This window comes from Carassius carassius, chromosome 48, assembly GCF_963082965.1.
Source record: "Carassius carassius chromosome 48, fCarCar2.1, whole genome shotgun sequence".
Taxonomy (NCBI): domain Eukaryota; kingdom Metazoa; phylum Chordata; class Actinopteri; order Cypriniformes; family Cyprinidae; genus Carassius; species Carassius carassius.
Window position 1 is genome coordinate 22,154,390 of NC_081802.1, and position 16,993 is coordinate 22,171,382.

The 16,993-nt window shown below is 37.5% G+C and overlaps 1 protein-coding gene across 1 annotated transcript in view; it reads right to left on the reverse strand.

Annotated features, from left to right (window-relative positions):
* Positions 1–16,993, reverse strand: part of LOC132131684 (rho guanine nucleotide exchange factor 3-like) — an 86,511-nt gene that overhangs the window by 67,090 nt on the left and 2,428 nt on the right. Inside the window, exon 2 of the mRNA XM_059543748.1 lies at positions 973–1,039. Coding sequence (XP_059399731.1) covers positions 973–1,039 — 67 coding nt within the window. The remainder of the gene's footprint in view (positions 1–972; positions 1,040–16,993) is intronic.

The window sequence follows — 16,993 nt, forward strand, 5'->3', positions numbered from 1 at the left end:
CATATTTCTGAGTGATTGTTTATGTGACAGCTCAAAGGAAGGGAGACTTTATAGAGTCTGAACCGTCAGACATTGATACAGCGACACGACAAGAATTTCTATTATTTTTTGTACATTTATGCGTAATTAACACACTAAAAAACTTAAAAATATTGATGTAAAGCTTTATTAAAAGTAATTTTGAAAAGCACAAGCCTGCTGAAAAAGCCAGTATGAATTTTCATGGCTGTGCTGGTCTAGCAGTTCATGTGTTGATCTAGTCATGATTAATTTTTTACCCAGGTTGTTTTGCTGGTTCTGAAGGCAAGTTAATGTTTTCATCTGGAAATGAGGAAAGTTAGTCATGTTGGTGTTTTGTTTCAGTATGGCATTCATTTGTTTCACAAGGTTATCACTGGTAAATGTGGTTTGGAAAGTTACTTATAAGAAGAGACATCATGGAGAAAATGAAAGGACAGATATTCTCCCACCTTACAGACTCGCATTATAAAGCTGAAAATTAACTGTTTTATTAGTTGACAATATTTGCTCCCAGAAATTGATTTAAGCAGACATCATTTGTCTTACCATATGAAAACACATGCCATTTAGGCTAAACGCATAGTTCACTTAAAAATGCAGTCATTATTTACTATCCCTTATGTCATTTAAAACCCTTTCTTTAGTGGAATGGAAGAGAGGATGTTTTGAAGAATATTGTGCACAACATTAGACCATTGTATGGACAAAAACACACAGACAAATTATAATCTAAAAATACACTATTAAACTGTTTCCCAACCCTGGACATGGTGTAAACCCGACAGATCACATTTTGAATGTGATTTTGGATCAGGATTAGGAGCTGTGCACTACTATGTTAGAGAACGCTGCAAACCAATTGTTTTCAAAACTCAGAGGAAGAACACTTATTGTTGCATATGCACTCTTCCTGTAAATGAACCACAAGAACAACATATCATCTGAACTCACCCCACTGAAGAGCCACTTCTCTGATGACGAGAGGAGAGAAAACGACTCCTTCCTCTGCAACATCGGCCTGGTGGGAGAAAACAACACAGAAACAGGATCACATGGATGGAGTGATGATCAGATCAAGCTCAGAGACCAACACAGACAGTCAGACAATGCAGTCTAAAGGTGAGGTTCAGGTTGTTTGATGAAGTTTCACAGTATGAAATCCAGCCATTTCAACAGGGCACTGCAGGAACGACCTATTTTTGGAAGCGAGTTGGCATTTCATCACTTCATCGGTCATCCTGAGGTTAATGGACTTTTTGAATTGGTGTTTGGTTAAATTGTCTGAAATAAAAATGTTTGTGGCTGAAAACTGTCCAAGTAGGAAGTCATTTTGGTCACAGTAATTCATTACACTGATCAACAGCAAACTGCTTGGTTTGAAAGTAACTTCTGATTAAGGAATTGCTAAATCAAATTTTATTTTTGCCTGTGTTATGTGAAAATTTCGCCAATGTGACCGCACCTTAAGGCAGGTAAAATACATGACAGATGAGCTGCTGAATGATGGAAAATCACTTTAGACAACCGAAACCATCCAGAAACTGAAAGATGATAGGGCTTTTCACCTGCACCTCCTTTCATTGCAGTTTTGTAAACAGATGAACAGTCTCTATGTGGCAGATGGGACAGGCTGAATGACCTTCTTCTGACCCAGAACCTCAGGTAATGACAGACACTGTGTTTTGTGCCACTGGCCTCTTGTGACAAGGTGCTGAGAAACAGCTTTTTAGCTCATGTTTCTCCAAATATCTGAACTTGCATCCACGGTTATCACACACGTGAGGTTGGAAAACTGATAGAATGCCTAATTTTATTAAGAAAATATGAATTTACCACTAATGACAGACTGATATATCAATTTATTGTCCAGTATATGACCAATTTAAGAATAAGGTATCAGCTAATAACTGTGCATACTTAGCTTTTTAGTAAAACCATTAGCTTAGTGTAGTGTGTCTCTAGTCTACATTTAACTTTTTACTTCTGCCAATTGAATTCAGGCTTCAAAATGCATAAAAGGGGTGTTCATTTGTACAAAACATGCAAGAATCATAAACTTTTGTTTTCTGCAAAAGTTCAAAAGCCAATGGAAAATTCTTAGCGGTAAACTGGGAAAATCAAAACATAAAATAAATATCAAACACTAATTCACATGTGTGTTTGGTTTTCCTGGTCCCCTGCTACAAAACTAATTTGAAACTATTTTTATTATTATTTTAGAAAGGTCTGCTTTGGCAGGAGCCTTGGCTCACATTCCTGCCTCTGGCCTTTACCTCCTCACTTTATCAGCATTTAAAGATGCCTCCCACTGAGACGGACACATTGTCCCACTCCCGACTGATCCTTGAGTTCGTTTCTTCAAGCTACTGGTGCGACAGCATTATAACTTCATCCACACTCTCACACACAGAACGATCTTCATGTTATGAGCCAAAGGACACATGCTTATGGAGAAGCTACAGATGCCATTAAAGTTTAAAACAATTCCAATTAGTACATGGTAAAAAAAAATATGAACCATACTACATTAAATTTAGATTCCCACGCGACAAGGATGAACCAGATTTGTGTTGAGAATTATTGACTGCTGAGAACATGAAACGGTCAAAATTCAAGAGCGTTAAGTATTAAGTAATAATCAACCATAACAACTGCATGTAGAGAAAAAGAGCTCTTCACTGTTTGTTACAGTCAGTTTCACTAATTAATCTCTGGTTTATGTTATTTTTTTATCATGGTAAAAATTAGTTTTGCAAAGTTTCAAAAGGCAAAAAGAAAATTTCTTTCTCAAGTCTTAACTTGAAAATGTCACATTTAATAAAATGTGTTACCTGGCATTTCTTTGTAATTATTTTGAGAGATTTATTAGCAAGTTCTGTAAATGGTTTAAATTAATGGTTAAAAACTTTGTCAACCCTACACCAAATTCAGTGTACTGACTTTATTTGGTATACACCATTCAGAGGTGCCATGATTTCTTTATCCACCAAGTTAAATGGATAGTTATTCAAAAATGAACACTCAGTCATCATTTGCTCACCCATTCCAAACTTTAGTTCACGCTCAGAACAAAAACGAAGATCTTTTTAAATCATCTCATTTGTAATACTCTCATTTTTGTCAATTCACTGAAAATCAATGCAAGCTATTTTTCAAAATGTTAAGAAAACAATAAAGAACAATGAACAATAAGAAATTGTAAAAGAAATAGACACCAATTAAGACTTCTTGGACTGTGTATGATGAACAGATTTAATTTAGGATCTTTGCTGCACATTTTTTGCTGTTCATACATGCAGGTCATCAAATATGGTAAAGGGAAGCTCAAACGTGTGGAAGCTAAAGTGATTATGTCTCTGAACAGATCACCGTATCAAACGGCCTCTCATGGCTGATTTATTTATATATCAGAAGACAAACTCTGAGGTGCAAATATATGGATCAACATTCAACTTCTGAAGGTTTGCAGATTGTCTGTGGTAGTATTTAAACTGTACTATCAGGACATAATGTACAGCATCTTTAACTTAATTGACATTAGACTGCACCTGCTACACACACACACACACACACACACAGCAGACCTGGTCTGATCAATACTGATCTGCTAAAAATACAATGCTGTAATCAAATCCGCCTCATGGAAACTTGCCAAGATTAGTCTCAGACAGACACTGATGTGCTTTGTAAGACGTAGGCAGGACGAACCACTGAATACATGTACATGATTGGGTTTCCTGTGTTAAGCACAGATGCACAGCAGGTCTAATTATGAGAGCCTGACTCATTAACACTTTCAGGACTTTGTTAAAAGTAACAAAATTGAGACATTGAGCCATATTTATAACCCTGTTAACGGCAAAAAATTTATATTTGACACGTGGAAATAAACCGGATACTTATCTGATGCTGCCTTAAAGGGATAGTTCAACCAAAAATCTAAATGATGTCATTAATGACTCTCCCTCATGTCGTTCCAAACCCGTGAGACCTCCGTTTATCTTCAGAACACAGTTTAAGATATTTTAGATTTAGTCCGAGAGCTCTCAGTCCCTCCATTGAAGCTGTGTGTACGGTATACTGTCCATGTCCAGAAAGGTAAGAAAAACATCATCAAAGTAGTCCATGTGACATCAGAGGGTCAGTTAGAATTTTTTTAAGCATCGAAAATACATTTTGGTCCAAAAATACCAAAAACTATCACTTTATTCAGCATTGTCTTCTCTTCGGGTCTGTTGTGAGAGAGTTCAAAACAAAGCAGTTTGTGATATCCGGTTCGCTAACGAATCATTCGATGTAACCGGATCTTTTTGAACCAGTTCACCAAATCGAACTGAATCGTTTTAAGCAGTACACTGACTGAACTGCTGTGAAGAGAGAACTGAAGATGAACACAGAGCCGAGCCAGATAACGAACAACAGACTGACTCGTTCTCGCGTCCGATTCGAGAACCGAGGAGCTGATGAAACTGCGCATGTGTGATTCAGCGTGAAGCAGACCGACACACAGAGTGTCTGAACCGAACTGATTCTTTTGGTGATCGATTCTGAGCTAGTGTTATGAGCGCGGGTAAACCGAAGGCTTGCAGTCATCGCCAATGACGCCATTACGTCGAGCGCAAAAGAACCGATGAACCGTTTTCTTCAACCGGTTTATTGAATCGAACTGTCAGAAAGAAGTAATGGTGATCCGAAAACCGATGCAACCATTTCTTGACTCGAGAACGAGTCAGTGTTTCGTCCATTATCTGGCTCGGCTCGGTGTTCATCTTCAGTTCTCTCTTCACAGCAGTTCAGTCAGTGTACTGTTTGAGTACATGAATTACTCTGGGATATTGGTTTGTTTGAACTCAGAGGGAGCGTCAGCCACATAAAAAAAAAGTTAACAACTTAAGTCATTTGTGGATTAATGCGTATTGGAGACGCGAAATGTTTAAAACGATTCAGTTCGATTTGGTGAACTGGTTCAAAAAGATCTGGTTACATCGAGTGATTCGTTCGTGAAGCGGATATCACAAACTGCTTTGTTTTGAACTCGCTCACAACATACATGGAAGTGAAGATAATGCTGAATAAAGTTGTCGCTTTTGCCATTTTTGGACCAAAATGTATTTTCGATGCTTCAAAAAATTCTAACTGATCCTCTGATGTCACATGGACTACTTTGATGATGTTTTTCTTACCTTTCTGGACATGTACATTAGGGCTGCACGATGTGTAGTTTAAGCATCGATATCGCAATGTACGAATCCACGATAGTCACATCGCAGGATGTTTGATGTAGGCTGGCTTAGTTGATCCGTTATTCATTAACCGTACGGGCCAGCTGATCCCCGGCCCTTGACGAATGTGATTCGCGGATTAATTGTACAGCTTAACCATCATAGTATTTAAGTCCTGTCAGTTTAACGGCAGAGAGAGAGAGCGCGAGATTGTGAGAGAGCGCGAGAGAGAGAGAGAGAGAGTGAGAGAGAGCACGAGAGAGAGAGAAAGCGCGAGAGTGAGAGAGAGCGCGAGAGAGAGAGCGCGTGCGCGAGAGTGAGCGCAAGAGAGAGCGCGAGAGAGAGAGCGTGTGAGAGAGAGCGCGTGCGTGAGAGTGAGAGAGAGCGCAAGAATGTGAGAGTACGCGTGTGCGAGAGAGCGCGCGAGAGAGAGAGCGCGCGAGAGAGAAAGGTTCAAAAATTCTTTTATTTTACATTTCAAAACTCATACATTCATATACTCATTCTAAAATAATTCTACATAATTAAATTAGATTATATATAAACCAACAGATGTATATAACAAAATAAAAATAAAATTAAAAGTTCAAAACCATCGCATCATCATAAATAGTGCATAAAACATCATCATCACACCATATTTCAATAAAACTCCTTACATTATTAACCATATTATAATATGCATACTCTACTTTAAGCCTTCCTGCTACTAATTTCCTAAACATAACTTCAGGATCCGTAGATGCCAATTGTAAGCATTTGTTCTTCCTAGTCTTCCACACTGCCAATTTTGCAGTCCCAATCAAATAACTCAATAAACACACTTTCTTCCTTATCAAAAATGCATACTTTAACCCTCCAATAAATACTTTATCCGAAAAAGCCTCGTTAAATTCCCTGAACCATTCCTTAAGAAGGTTAAAAAGACTCTGTAGCCTTTCACATCTTAAAAACACATGTTCTAAATCCTCCTCTTCTCCACAAAACCTACATTACCCACCCACTGCTGGATTCAAGTGTGCCACATGTCTGTCTGTAGCTATTTTCCTGTGAATAATCCTCCATTGTAGATCAGCTGTTCGCTTCTCCACTGGAGGTTTATACAGTGCTCTCCATCTGTCCCTCACGAGGAACTCTGGTGTCAACAGTCCTGGCCAGCCAGAGGCTTTTACTCTCCTGAGTGATTCCTGATGTATGATCTTCACCGTAATGTGATAAATGGCCTTCTTTGATGTAGACTCGAAGAGTTCTATTTGAGGAACCTCAAAAGACAAAATTGAACCAACGTCCACACCTTCCAGATCTTCCTTACTTGCGGGAGTTATTTTTATCTTTGGGAATCCTTTCTCATTTGTCTTCTTTCTTGCGATGATCTCTCTGTAGCTGCTTGGTATTACATTCAAAATTTCCTCCATTAATTTTGCTGTAAGTCTTAGTGACCGTAATCCTGTCACCTCTCTGAGGGTCTCTGCCGATCTCCATCCATTATTATCCAAGAGGTGCCCCAGTTTTACAATGTTATTCCTTAGTAGGCATGTTCGTATACTCACAGAAGATAACATCCTTGTCTGGATCATTGGATTAAAAAACAAGGGTTCTTCAGTGACCCATTGTCCATTAGGATCAATGTCCCGCTCCACTTTAAAAACAGTTCTCCAGACCTTTAACATAGCCTTATAAAAGGGGGTAAGCTCAGACAAGCTCACCTCCTCCAGTTTTATTAGGAATAAATGTTTATCCAATCCCAGTCCTCCTGCTCTCTGTAGCAAAGCACAAGCAGTTTGGGCCCAAGTCAAGTCCTTATGATAGAGGAGTCTCTGTGCTGCCTGTATCCTGAAGGCACTGATACGACTCCTCACATCCACCAACCCCTGGACACCTTCCTGGACAGACAAATACAGTGCTGCTGCCCGGATCCAGTGCTGCCCACTCCAGAAGAAATCCACCAATGCTCTTTGTATACGGCAGACTAGTTCATCAGGTGGCTCCATAACAATAAACCTGTGCCACAGTGTAGAGGCAGCTAGGTTATTAATAACCAAAACTCGCCCTCTATAGGACAACTGTGGTAATAGCCATTTCCATTTAGACAATAGGGCAATCACTTTCTCCAGCATTCCCTCCCAATTCTTCATCTGAAATTGACTATTCCCTAAATACACACCTAAAACTTTTAGCCCTTCCCTGCCCCATTTTAAACCACCAGGAAGCTGTGGAGGTCTTTTCCCCATCCACTGTCCAATAATAAAACCCTCACTTTTCCCCCAATTTAATCTAGCTGAGGATGCCTTCTCATATTGCTCAATGTTCTTCGTTAAAACTGTAACATCATCCTGGCCTTTAATAAAAACAGTAACGTCATCAGCATAAGCCGATACAGACACTATAGAACTTATGTCTCCATTTGGGATTAAAACTCCATTGAGATTTCTCCTTAACCTGCACAAAAGAGGTTCAATGACAAGACTATACAACTGTCCTGAAAGTGGACAGCCTTGTCTAATTCCTCTAGAAACAGGTATTGGTGCACTTAACCCACCACCAGCTTTTACAAGAACAACTGCATTTGAATACAACAATTGAATATATGAAATAAAATTTTCACCAAAGCCAAAATGCTGTAAAACATTATAGAGATACCCATGGTCAACTATATCAAATGCTTTCTCCTGATCTAGAGAAAGAACACACATTTCAGAATTGTTTAATTGACTTAATTCAATAACATCATGTAATAAGCAGATATTGTCAATTATAGATCTTTCAGGAATGCAGTACGTCTGATCCTTCTGCACCAATAAACCCAGATAACACTTTAACCTGTTAGCCAAACATTTTGAGAATATTTTGTAGTCAACACACAACAATGACACTGGTCTCCAATTTCTTAAAAGTCCCAGATCTCCTTTTTTTGGAAGTAATGAAAGTACTGCCCGACTACAACTTGTGGGAAGTATCTTACTTTGGCAACATTCAGACAGTACCTCATAATAATCTTCTCCTAAAATACCCCAAAAACATTGGTAGAATTCGGCAGTCAATCCAACAATTCCTGGGGATCTACCTGTGGACAACTGCTGCATTGCCTCTGTAAGCTCTTGAAAAGTAATGTTCTCATCCAAAGTCTTTCTTTGTTCACTCTCAATCTTTGGTAGATCACTAAGTAGATCTTCAGCGCTTTCATGGTTAGTTTTCAGAAGCATATAATTGTGAGTAGAAATCCACAGACATCTTCCTTATTTCAGCAGGATCCGTTGTTATAGAACCATCATGACGACGAAGATGATACATTTGCTTCTGTGTTGTACTTTTCTTTTCAAGATTGAAAAAATATGTGCTAGGGGTGTCCATGTCTTTAATAGAGCAAAATCTTGCCCTTATTAGAGCTGTCTTTACTTGCTCTTGTAGAAAAGTCCCAAGCTCTTTATTTTTCTTTTGCAGAGGATCATCATGCACAAGTTCATTATTATTATTAAAAATGTCCTGTTCCAAAAGTTCAATGTCTCTTTGTAGTCTTTTCACTGATCCAATATGAGATGAATAATTCTGACACAACATCCTTATGTTAACTTTACCCACATCCCACCACTGATTGAGATTCTCAAATGAACTTTTCCTCGTTTTCCAGTTCTTCCAGAATAAAACAAATGAATCACAAAAATGAATGTCTTGCAGCAATTTAGCATTAAAATGCCAGTAATAAATAGGTTTTGACATATTTTTTAAATTAAAGTCAAAAATAACCATGTGATGGTCTGAAAAACCATTAGGTAAAATAGAAGTATTCATCACCCTATTATTCCATACTTTACCCAAATAAAATCTATCTAATCTTGCACCACTGACTCTATTATCATTTACTTTAAGCCAGGTATATTGTCTAGCTCTTTTATTTATCATTCTCCACACATCTATTAATTCAAATTCATTCAATGCTTTTGTCAACATCATGCTTGATTGACTGTGTGGCTCTTCTCCATTTCTATCAATTGTAAAGTCTGTGGTGCAATTCCAATCTCCTCCCACAACAATACACACATTACTATCAATTGTCTTAATTAACCTTGTCATTTTCATAAAAAAATCCATCCTCTCAGACCCATTATTTGGGGCATAAACATTCATGAACAAGTTCCATTCCTCCAACCTCAATTTTAGTTAACAAAAGTCTACCTTTTATAACCTCATCTACAGTTAGAACATTAACATTAATATTTTTCGAAAATAAAATAGCTACCCCTGCACTGTTATTTGTCCCATGACTTAAAGTGATCTTCCCTTCCCACCACATGCTCCATTCATTTTCATTGTCATTATCAGTATGTGTTTCTTGTAAAAAAGCTACATCAACCCGGTTAATTTAAAAAAAACTCTGAAATCATTGCCAATTTTGTCCTATCTCTACCTCCATTTATATTCAAGGAGCCCACCCTTAAAAGTCCCATAAGAAATAAGTAAAAGAGACAGGACAGGTACAAATATGACACACAAAGTTTAGAAATCACCAGGTGCAACTTCTTCATTTTACTTTTTTAAAAGCATGCATTTTATCCTTCCTTAACCTTGTTATCATTTTCTTCAGACGAAATCTTTTTTTTTTTATCTAAAGCTTCATAACTGACTGTTTTCTGCAGCGATAATACAGACCCAATGAATTTATCCGTGTCTGGAAAAAAATCCTTAACTTCCACTACTTTTCCAAATGTTGCATCCAAAAAGTTATTAATTTCCTGCAATGTGTACGTATCATCCAAAACCTGTGAACCTATCTCAGAAATATCAGAGACCGAATCATCATCTCTTATCTCTTTATCCTCAGACATTTCAACACATCCAGATATCCCTGCCACTTCATTGTCCACAGTTCCATTAACTTCAGCCTTTTCATTTTGTTTGGACAAACCAGATTTTTCACCTTTCTCACTAAACTCATTATCATCATTGTCAACAACATCATCAGTTTGCTTAGCACTTTGAGCTCTACCGTCACTAGTCTCTCCAGCATGAGACTGTTTTGCGGTCTGAGATCCATTTGCTACATCAGCAGCATCACTAGGGCCTGCAGCCTCCTCACTTTGAGCTTTATGTGAACACGCCATCCTTTTATGGCCCACATCTCCACACTCAAAACACTTCATACTTCCAGAGTTTGCATACACCATGTATGCCTTTCCTTCATGCCATACTCTGAAAGAAATATCTAATTCCTGCTCATTCAAAAACATGAACACCTGCAGCCTAAACGACATAACATGCTTTAATGCTGCATTTTTACAGCGAAGTGGAACCATTTTAATTGCGCTAGCAAACTTTCCATAACTAACTAATCCCTGCTTAATCTCATCATTATGAATGAATGGGGGCACGTTCGAGATAGTTATACGTGTCGTCGGCGTAATCGGCGGTAAAACATTAATAAAATCGCCACTTACCACAATTCCGTTGGTAATGAGGCGATTAGCTATCTCTTCCTCCTTTACAAAACGGCCTTATTCATACTCGAAGCCGAAGAAATGTTCTCAAAGTCGATCTGCTCTCCGACCACGACTAGCACGTCTTCCACATCTGCCGCGGGAACACACCTGATTCCATTACGCAGAGACACAGGTGGCGGTGGCTCTCCCCCAACCGGGAACGACGCCATACCAACAACGTCCCAAAAAAAAAAAAGACTAAACTCAACTTAATCTACTTTTCAAATCAACTGTTATACCCCAAATTTTAAAGATGAAAAAAAAAAGTAAATAACAGTCACCCTCTCCCCTTACGAATCCCCCACACACACCCAAATTCTCCCAGCGTACACCGCAAGTGAGAGAGAGAGAGAGAGAGAGAGAGAGAGAGAGAGAGAGAGAGAGAGAGAGAGAGAGAGAGAGAGCGAGAGAGAGAGAGAGCGAGCCCCGGCCGCACACTCACAGTCTTAAAACAACATGAGCGCTGTCTTGCTCTCTCTCCCTCGTGCATATTAATAACTTGACACGATGGTGTCGATGTTTAAATCATTTAAAATGAGAATGTAAGTGTGCTCACCCCATTTTTGTTTTTAAGAAAAAATTAGATTAGATTTCTTATCGCAATATATATCGCAGAAAAATAAAATATCGCAATGTAATTTTTTCCCAATATCGTGCAGCCCTAATGGACAGTAGACCGTACACACAGCTTCAATGGAGGGACAGAAAGTCCTCAGACTAAATTGAAAATATCTTAAACTGTGTTCAGAAGATGAACGGAAGTCTTACTGGGTTTGGACGAAATGAAGGTGAGTTATTAATGACATAATTTAGATTTTTGGGTGAACTAACTCTTTAAATGTGAACGGTGAGGTGGAATTCATTTGTTTTTATTACATTATTTTAACTCAACAGTCAACATTTGAGAGCCTGCTTACCTCTAAATCATATGAAAGATTATTTCAACATTGGGAGCTTTTTGAAATGCAGAATGACATCATCAAAATTGTTGATCCATATTGGTGGAAGAGAGAGACTGTAAATATTGAATGCATATACTGTATCTTCTAAATGCAAATTTTGTCATTATTTTGGGACACACTTATAGATAAATACTAACAGCCAAAAACTTCCATTTTGATTTTGTGCTGTGCTTTAGACATGTTGGTGAGTCTAAGAATGTGTGTAATACGGGCATCAATTAAAAATGTGAACAACCTCACAAACAAAATCTGAGCAGAAATCTGGAACAGTGCACTTTCCATTAAAGTCAATTTCCTTTTGCAATCACTTTAACTTCTGTAATGCAACATTTATGAGAGAATCTGAGTATTCATAAAGAAAAAAAAAAAAAAAATATATATATATATATATATATATACAGTACAGACCAAAAGTTTGGACACACCTCATTCAAAGAGTTTTCTTTATTTTCATGACTATGAAAATTGTAGATTCACACTGAAGGCATCAAAACTATGAATTAACACATGTGGAATTATATACAAAAGAAAAAAGTGAAGAACCTACAATATGACATATTTTCAGTAGCCACCTTTTGCTTTGATTACTGCTTTGCACGCTCTTGGCTTTCTCTTGATGAGCTTCAAGAGGTAGTCACCTGAAATGGTCTTCCAACAGTCTTGAAGGAGTTCCCCGAGAGATGCTTAGCACTTGTTGGCCCTTTTACCTTCAGTCTGCGGTCCAGCTCACCCCTAAACCATCTCGATTGGGTTCAGGTCCGGTGACTGTGGAGGCCAGGTCATCTGGCGCAGCACCCCATCACTCTCCTTCTTGCTCAAATAGCCCTTGATGCCTTCAGTGTGACTCTACAATTTTCATAGTCATGAAAATAAAGAAAACTCTTTGAATGAGAAGGTGTGTCCAAACTTTTGTTCTGTACTGTATATATATATATATATATCAAGCAGTGCTATTTTAGCAGTACTGAGATATCAATGTAGTTATTAGTTAATATTTTAAATTAATTAGCATTTTCTGTTTTCATTTTTAGTTAAACTTGTATAAAAATGACAAAAACATACAATAAAATTACTAATATATATATATATATATATATATATATATATATATATATATACATACATATATTTTTTTTAATAAAGACATCTATATAGTTATTCCTTTTATTAATTTTTTTATATTTTAACAGTTAAAATTAAAATGATAAATGTTGACGCGCTGAAAATGACGTCTAGCTGAGAGTCTTTAATATTGCATGTTATTACAGTTCATGTTTATTTTAAACTCGTTTATTTATTTTGTGTGGGTTTAAAAGGAGTACGAAAGAAAGAAAAGAAAGAAAGAGTAAGCTGTTATTTAAGTTTCATTCATAAAGTGCCTTTCCAAAGCATAAGGCAAATTCTCTCACTCACTTTTGAGTGTATTTAGTATGAGACATGTACTATCTAAACAAACTATTATTTATTATTAGTAGTAGTATAACACAACTGCAATTAAAAAATATTTTAGACTAATACAGTGCACAGTATATACAACAAAATGGTGTTGCACATGTATTATGTAGTAAGTTTTATGAGAGCACAGTGACTTTTCTTTGATCATTTTCTGCCATCTAGTGGCACACATTCAATCTCACCCTTCAAAAGGACAGTCTCATTTGATTCACTTCACTAGTCTGTTGTATGTTTAGTTGAATTAGTATTTTTTTGAGCTCATAGAAGTGTCAAGTTCAGAAATTAGACTCTCAGATCTGTTAGACCAGGGGTTGTCATCTTTAGCCCTCGAGACCCACTGTCCCACAGAGTTTAGCTCCAACTCTAATCAAACGAGCCTGAACAAGCTCATCAAGATCACTAGAAAGTTACAGGCAGGTGAATCTGATCAAGGCTGGACCATAACCTGCAGGAAAGTGGACCTCTAGGGCCAAAGTTAAGAACCTCTGTGTAAGACAATAACCTCAAAACATGTTGTCTGGCAAATAACATTAAATGACTTCTGTATTCCACATCAATGCTGCTTTTATTCCCCTCAGACTAAACTGATCCAGTGTCAGATCATCTGACGCACAGCAGTCGCCCTCCAGCTGCTTTAACCCAGTGTAATGTGTGAAGAAACTACTCTATAAACATTGCCACCCTTTTCTTTTCTAAAAAATATTACAAAAAACAAACACACAAGAAATCAGTATGGCATTCATTTCGCAATCTATGGTTACATACTGAAAACTTTAAAGTAACAGAAGCTCTTGTCCAGAGAAACCCAGTAATATAGTCTATTACTCAGAGATGAGAGTTCAGGAAGCCGCTTCCTGATCTCTGCTCTCTCACCTGTACAGGAAACACACACACACACACACACGTTTCCTTCACTAGTCTATTTTTCCCAATCCAAACACAGCCTCTGAGTTTTAATTAGCCTTCACTTCATTGATCTTCACATCCTCGAACAGTGCAAAGGCTGGAGGACACCACTTTTGCTCCGATGTTTGCCCTGATGTACAGACGTCAGCGCTATAAATGCTGAAAGTCATAGTCAGTCTGCAGTCTTCATACTAGTGCTCTCAAAGCAGAGCGTTCATATTCACTCAACTTTTATTTGTTTATCTGAAACACTGAACTCACGATCTCACGTCTGACCCGTTTACACTTGCTGTAAACATGAATGTGTGTGTGTGTGTGTGTGTGAATTGAACTGGCAATGAATGAAAGGATTAAAGGTTGTAATAAGTTAAATGCATTTATAAAGACGTAGGCTTGGGGCACAGGCTTGTTGTTTGTTTTTCTTCTAATGTTTTATATTTTCTTTTCCATGAAACGTCTTATTGGCATCATGTGCTTATGAGTATAGGCTTTGAAATGTGCATGACTGTGTGTCGGTGTCTGCAAAGATATGTTTGGACACACACACACACACACACTAACATGCTGGTGAAGCAGGACTAGCTATCACGACTGTAGAGCCTCACCCTTTAAAGCCATCACACACCGTCCCTTACAAATCATCTCTTGAAGTGTTATATTTTACCTCATGACTGCCAGATAGAAAGGTATAAACATCCTAAAGTCTTCTTTCAAATCACTTCTGAATGCTCTGTGTTCAATAATAAGTCAAAAACTATCTTTGGCATTAAACTGTAATGTTGATTGCTACAAAAAATGTATAAAATTAGAGAAATCTTGTCCCGATCTTGTGGATTGTGCATAACATGGAAGTAAACCGTGCAGTGCATTGAAATTTGTGGTTTAACAGTTGTTTAAAATGACCACAAATTGGTTGCACACTGGTGCAAATTTTCACAGCATTTACTGTTATATAAAATACGAAGTTTCATAAATATTTGTGTACAATCACCTAAAAAAAGTGCTTTACTGTAACTAGAAACAAAACTAGATGTTTGTTAAATTAAGAGAATAAACAGCAGTTGTGAACGTTTGACAAGGCATTTTTTACATGAACTGAAATTAAAAGCTTAATATCAATTATAAAAATAATAAATAATTCGCATCAATAGCCAGGCAATTTTGTCCTTAATTAAGAGAGAGAAACGGGGAGTGGCTTCATTACATTAAACACATTTGTTCACAACAGATTGATTCTCACCCCGGAATAAAAACTATTTCAAGATGTGCAAACTTTTTCCAGTGAAATGTTTTGCTTGAAAAGTGATTTCAGTTTTTATATGACAACAATAGTTTACTTGAATGTAAAAAGGGACATGTGGTTTAAAGAAACCCCTTATTTTATCACAAAGAGACCGAGTGAGTCCCTTCCTCTCCAACAAAGCTATCTGGGCATAAATCCACCGGTCAGTTGATGCCAGGCGTCTCAATCCCAGCTGAGCCGCAGTCTGCATGATGGCTTCAGTTTAGACAACAGGTGCAGAAAGCCAAAGCAGACTACACCAGCTCATTAATGACGAAGGAATTTAAATTATATGTTACAAATAAAAGCACTCAAATAGTCATGTGCATTCTTCTTTACAACAACAAATAAATACTGACAGTTATATTTTATTATAATTACATTTACCTTCATTTATTGGCTATATATTTTACCGTCTTCAGTAAAGCATGGAAAAAGTGTAAATGAAATGTCCTAATTGATGATTCATGGCTGAATGAGGCAATCATGTTTGCAGGCTCTTTTTACACACCGCGGGACACAAGGGAGTGCATGCAGCTCAAGAAAAAGGGAGTATGTGAGAACAGGAGGTGCAAACTGAGCCGCTCAACAGCTGGAAGAAAAGCTGACTCAGTAACACCACATTTCCCAGTTACTCACTTCCCATGTTTCTAGGCCTTTCCATCTGTTCTGCTTTCTGAAAACTGTGAAGAGAATCTCATGTCTCAAAACTACAATGTGACTAACATGTCTGGTTACCAGTAAATAAACAGTAAAAAAAACATTTTGGCATGGTAAAAACTGATTTTTGCTCACTAAATAAGGAGGGTCTGTTTATTTCCGGTTACAGTTTTAGGGTCCAACATTTATATCTTTTGAAACATTGGTCTAGAAATCCAACCCAACCACAATTTTAGATTTAAACAAAAAACTGTTTTACATGAGAAACATTTCTGATGAATTTCTTCAAGCCTCATAAAAAATAACCAGGGGAATTTAGATGGCATTTTCACAAAACCCTATCAGGACAGGAATATTTGAGTACGTTTTACAAAAATACTACTTCAATCGTTTAATTTAATGTTATTTCTTTGTAAAAGTGTTTACTACCAATTTCGGAGTCAAAATCATTTCAAAATGAATCCTACAACAGTTTTTTGTATGTCTCAATGCTTGAGATGTTTTGGGACTATGGCATCTAGGGGTCAAAAATCTTTCAATCTGCTTGAATATTTTGCCATTCGGTCATTATATTGATATTCTAAACTCAATTGCCTAAATGTAAGATTTAACGAAGCGGGTCACGTCAGGTTTGAGAAACTACATATTGAGTTTTCATTGACTTGCTCGAGGCTGTATTGTCTGTCTGTGTGAATCTAAGTAAGCAGTGAAGGAACATTCTGATATCATTTCTGGCTTGGGGATGAAGGTCGTGTCTGTTTTTGAGTTATGCTATTACTATAGAGACTCAGAAACAGTTTGAGCTTTGAGTAAGCGTGCACAGACAGCACCTGACCTGTTACTCCCTGTTTTCTGCCTGCTGGTTCTGTCTAAACTCTTACTTCCTCCCATGAACATAACACAAGTATCTTTCTCTCAAAATCAGAAAACCCTGAAATTCACAAACCACTGTGTGGGAACTTTCACTTCAGCACTTTTCGGTTCTTGAAGCAATAGTTCACCCAAAAATGT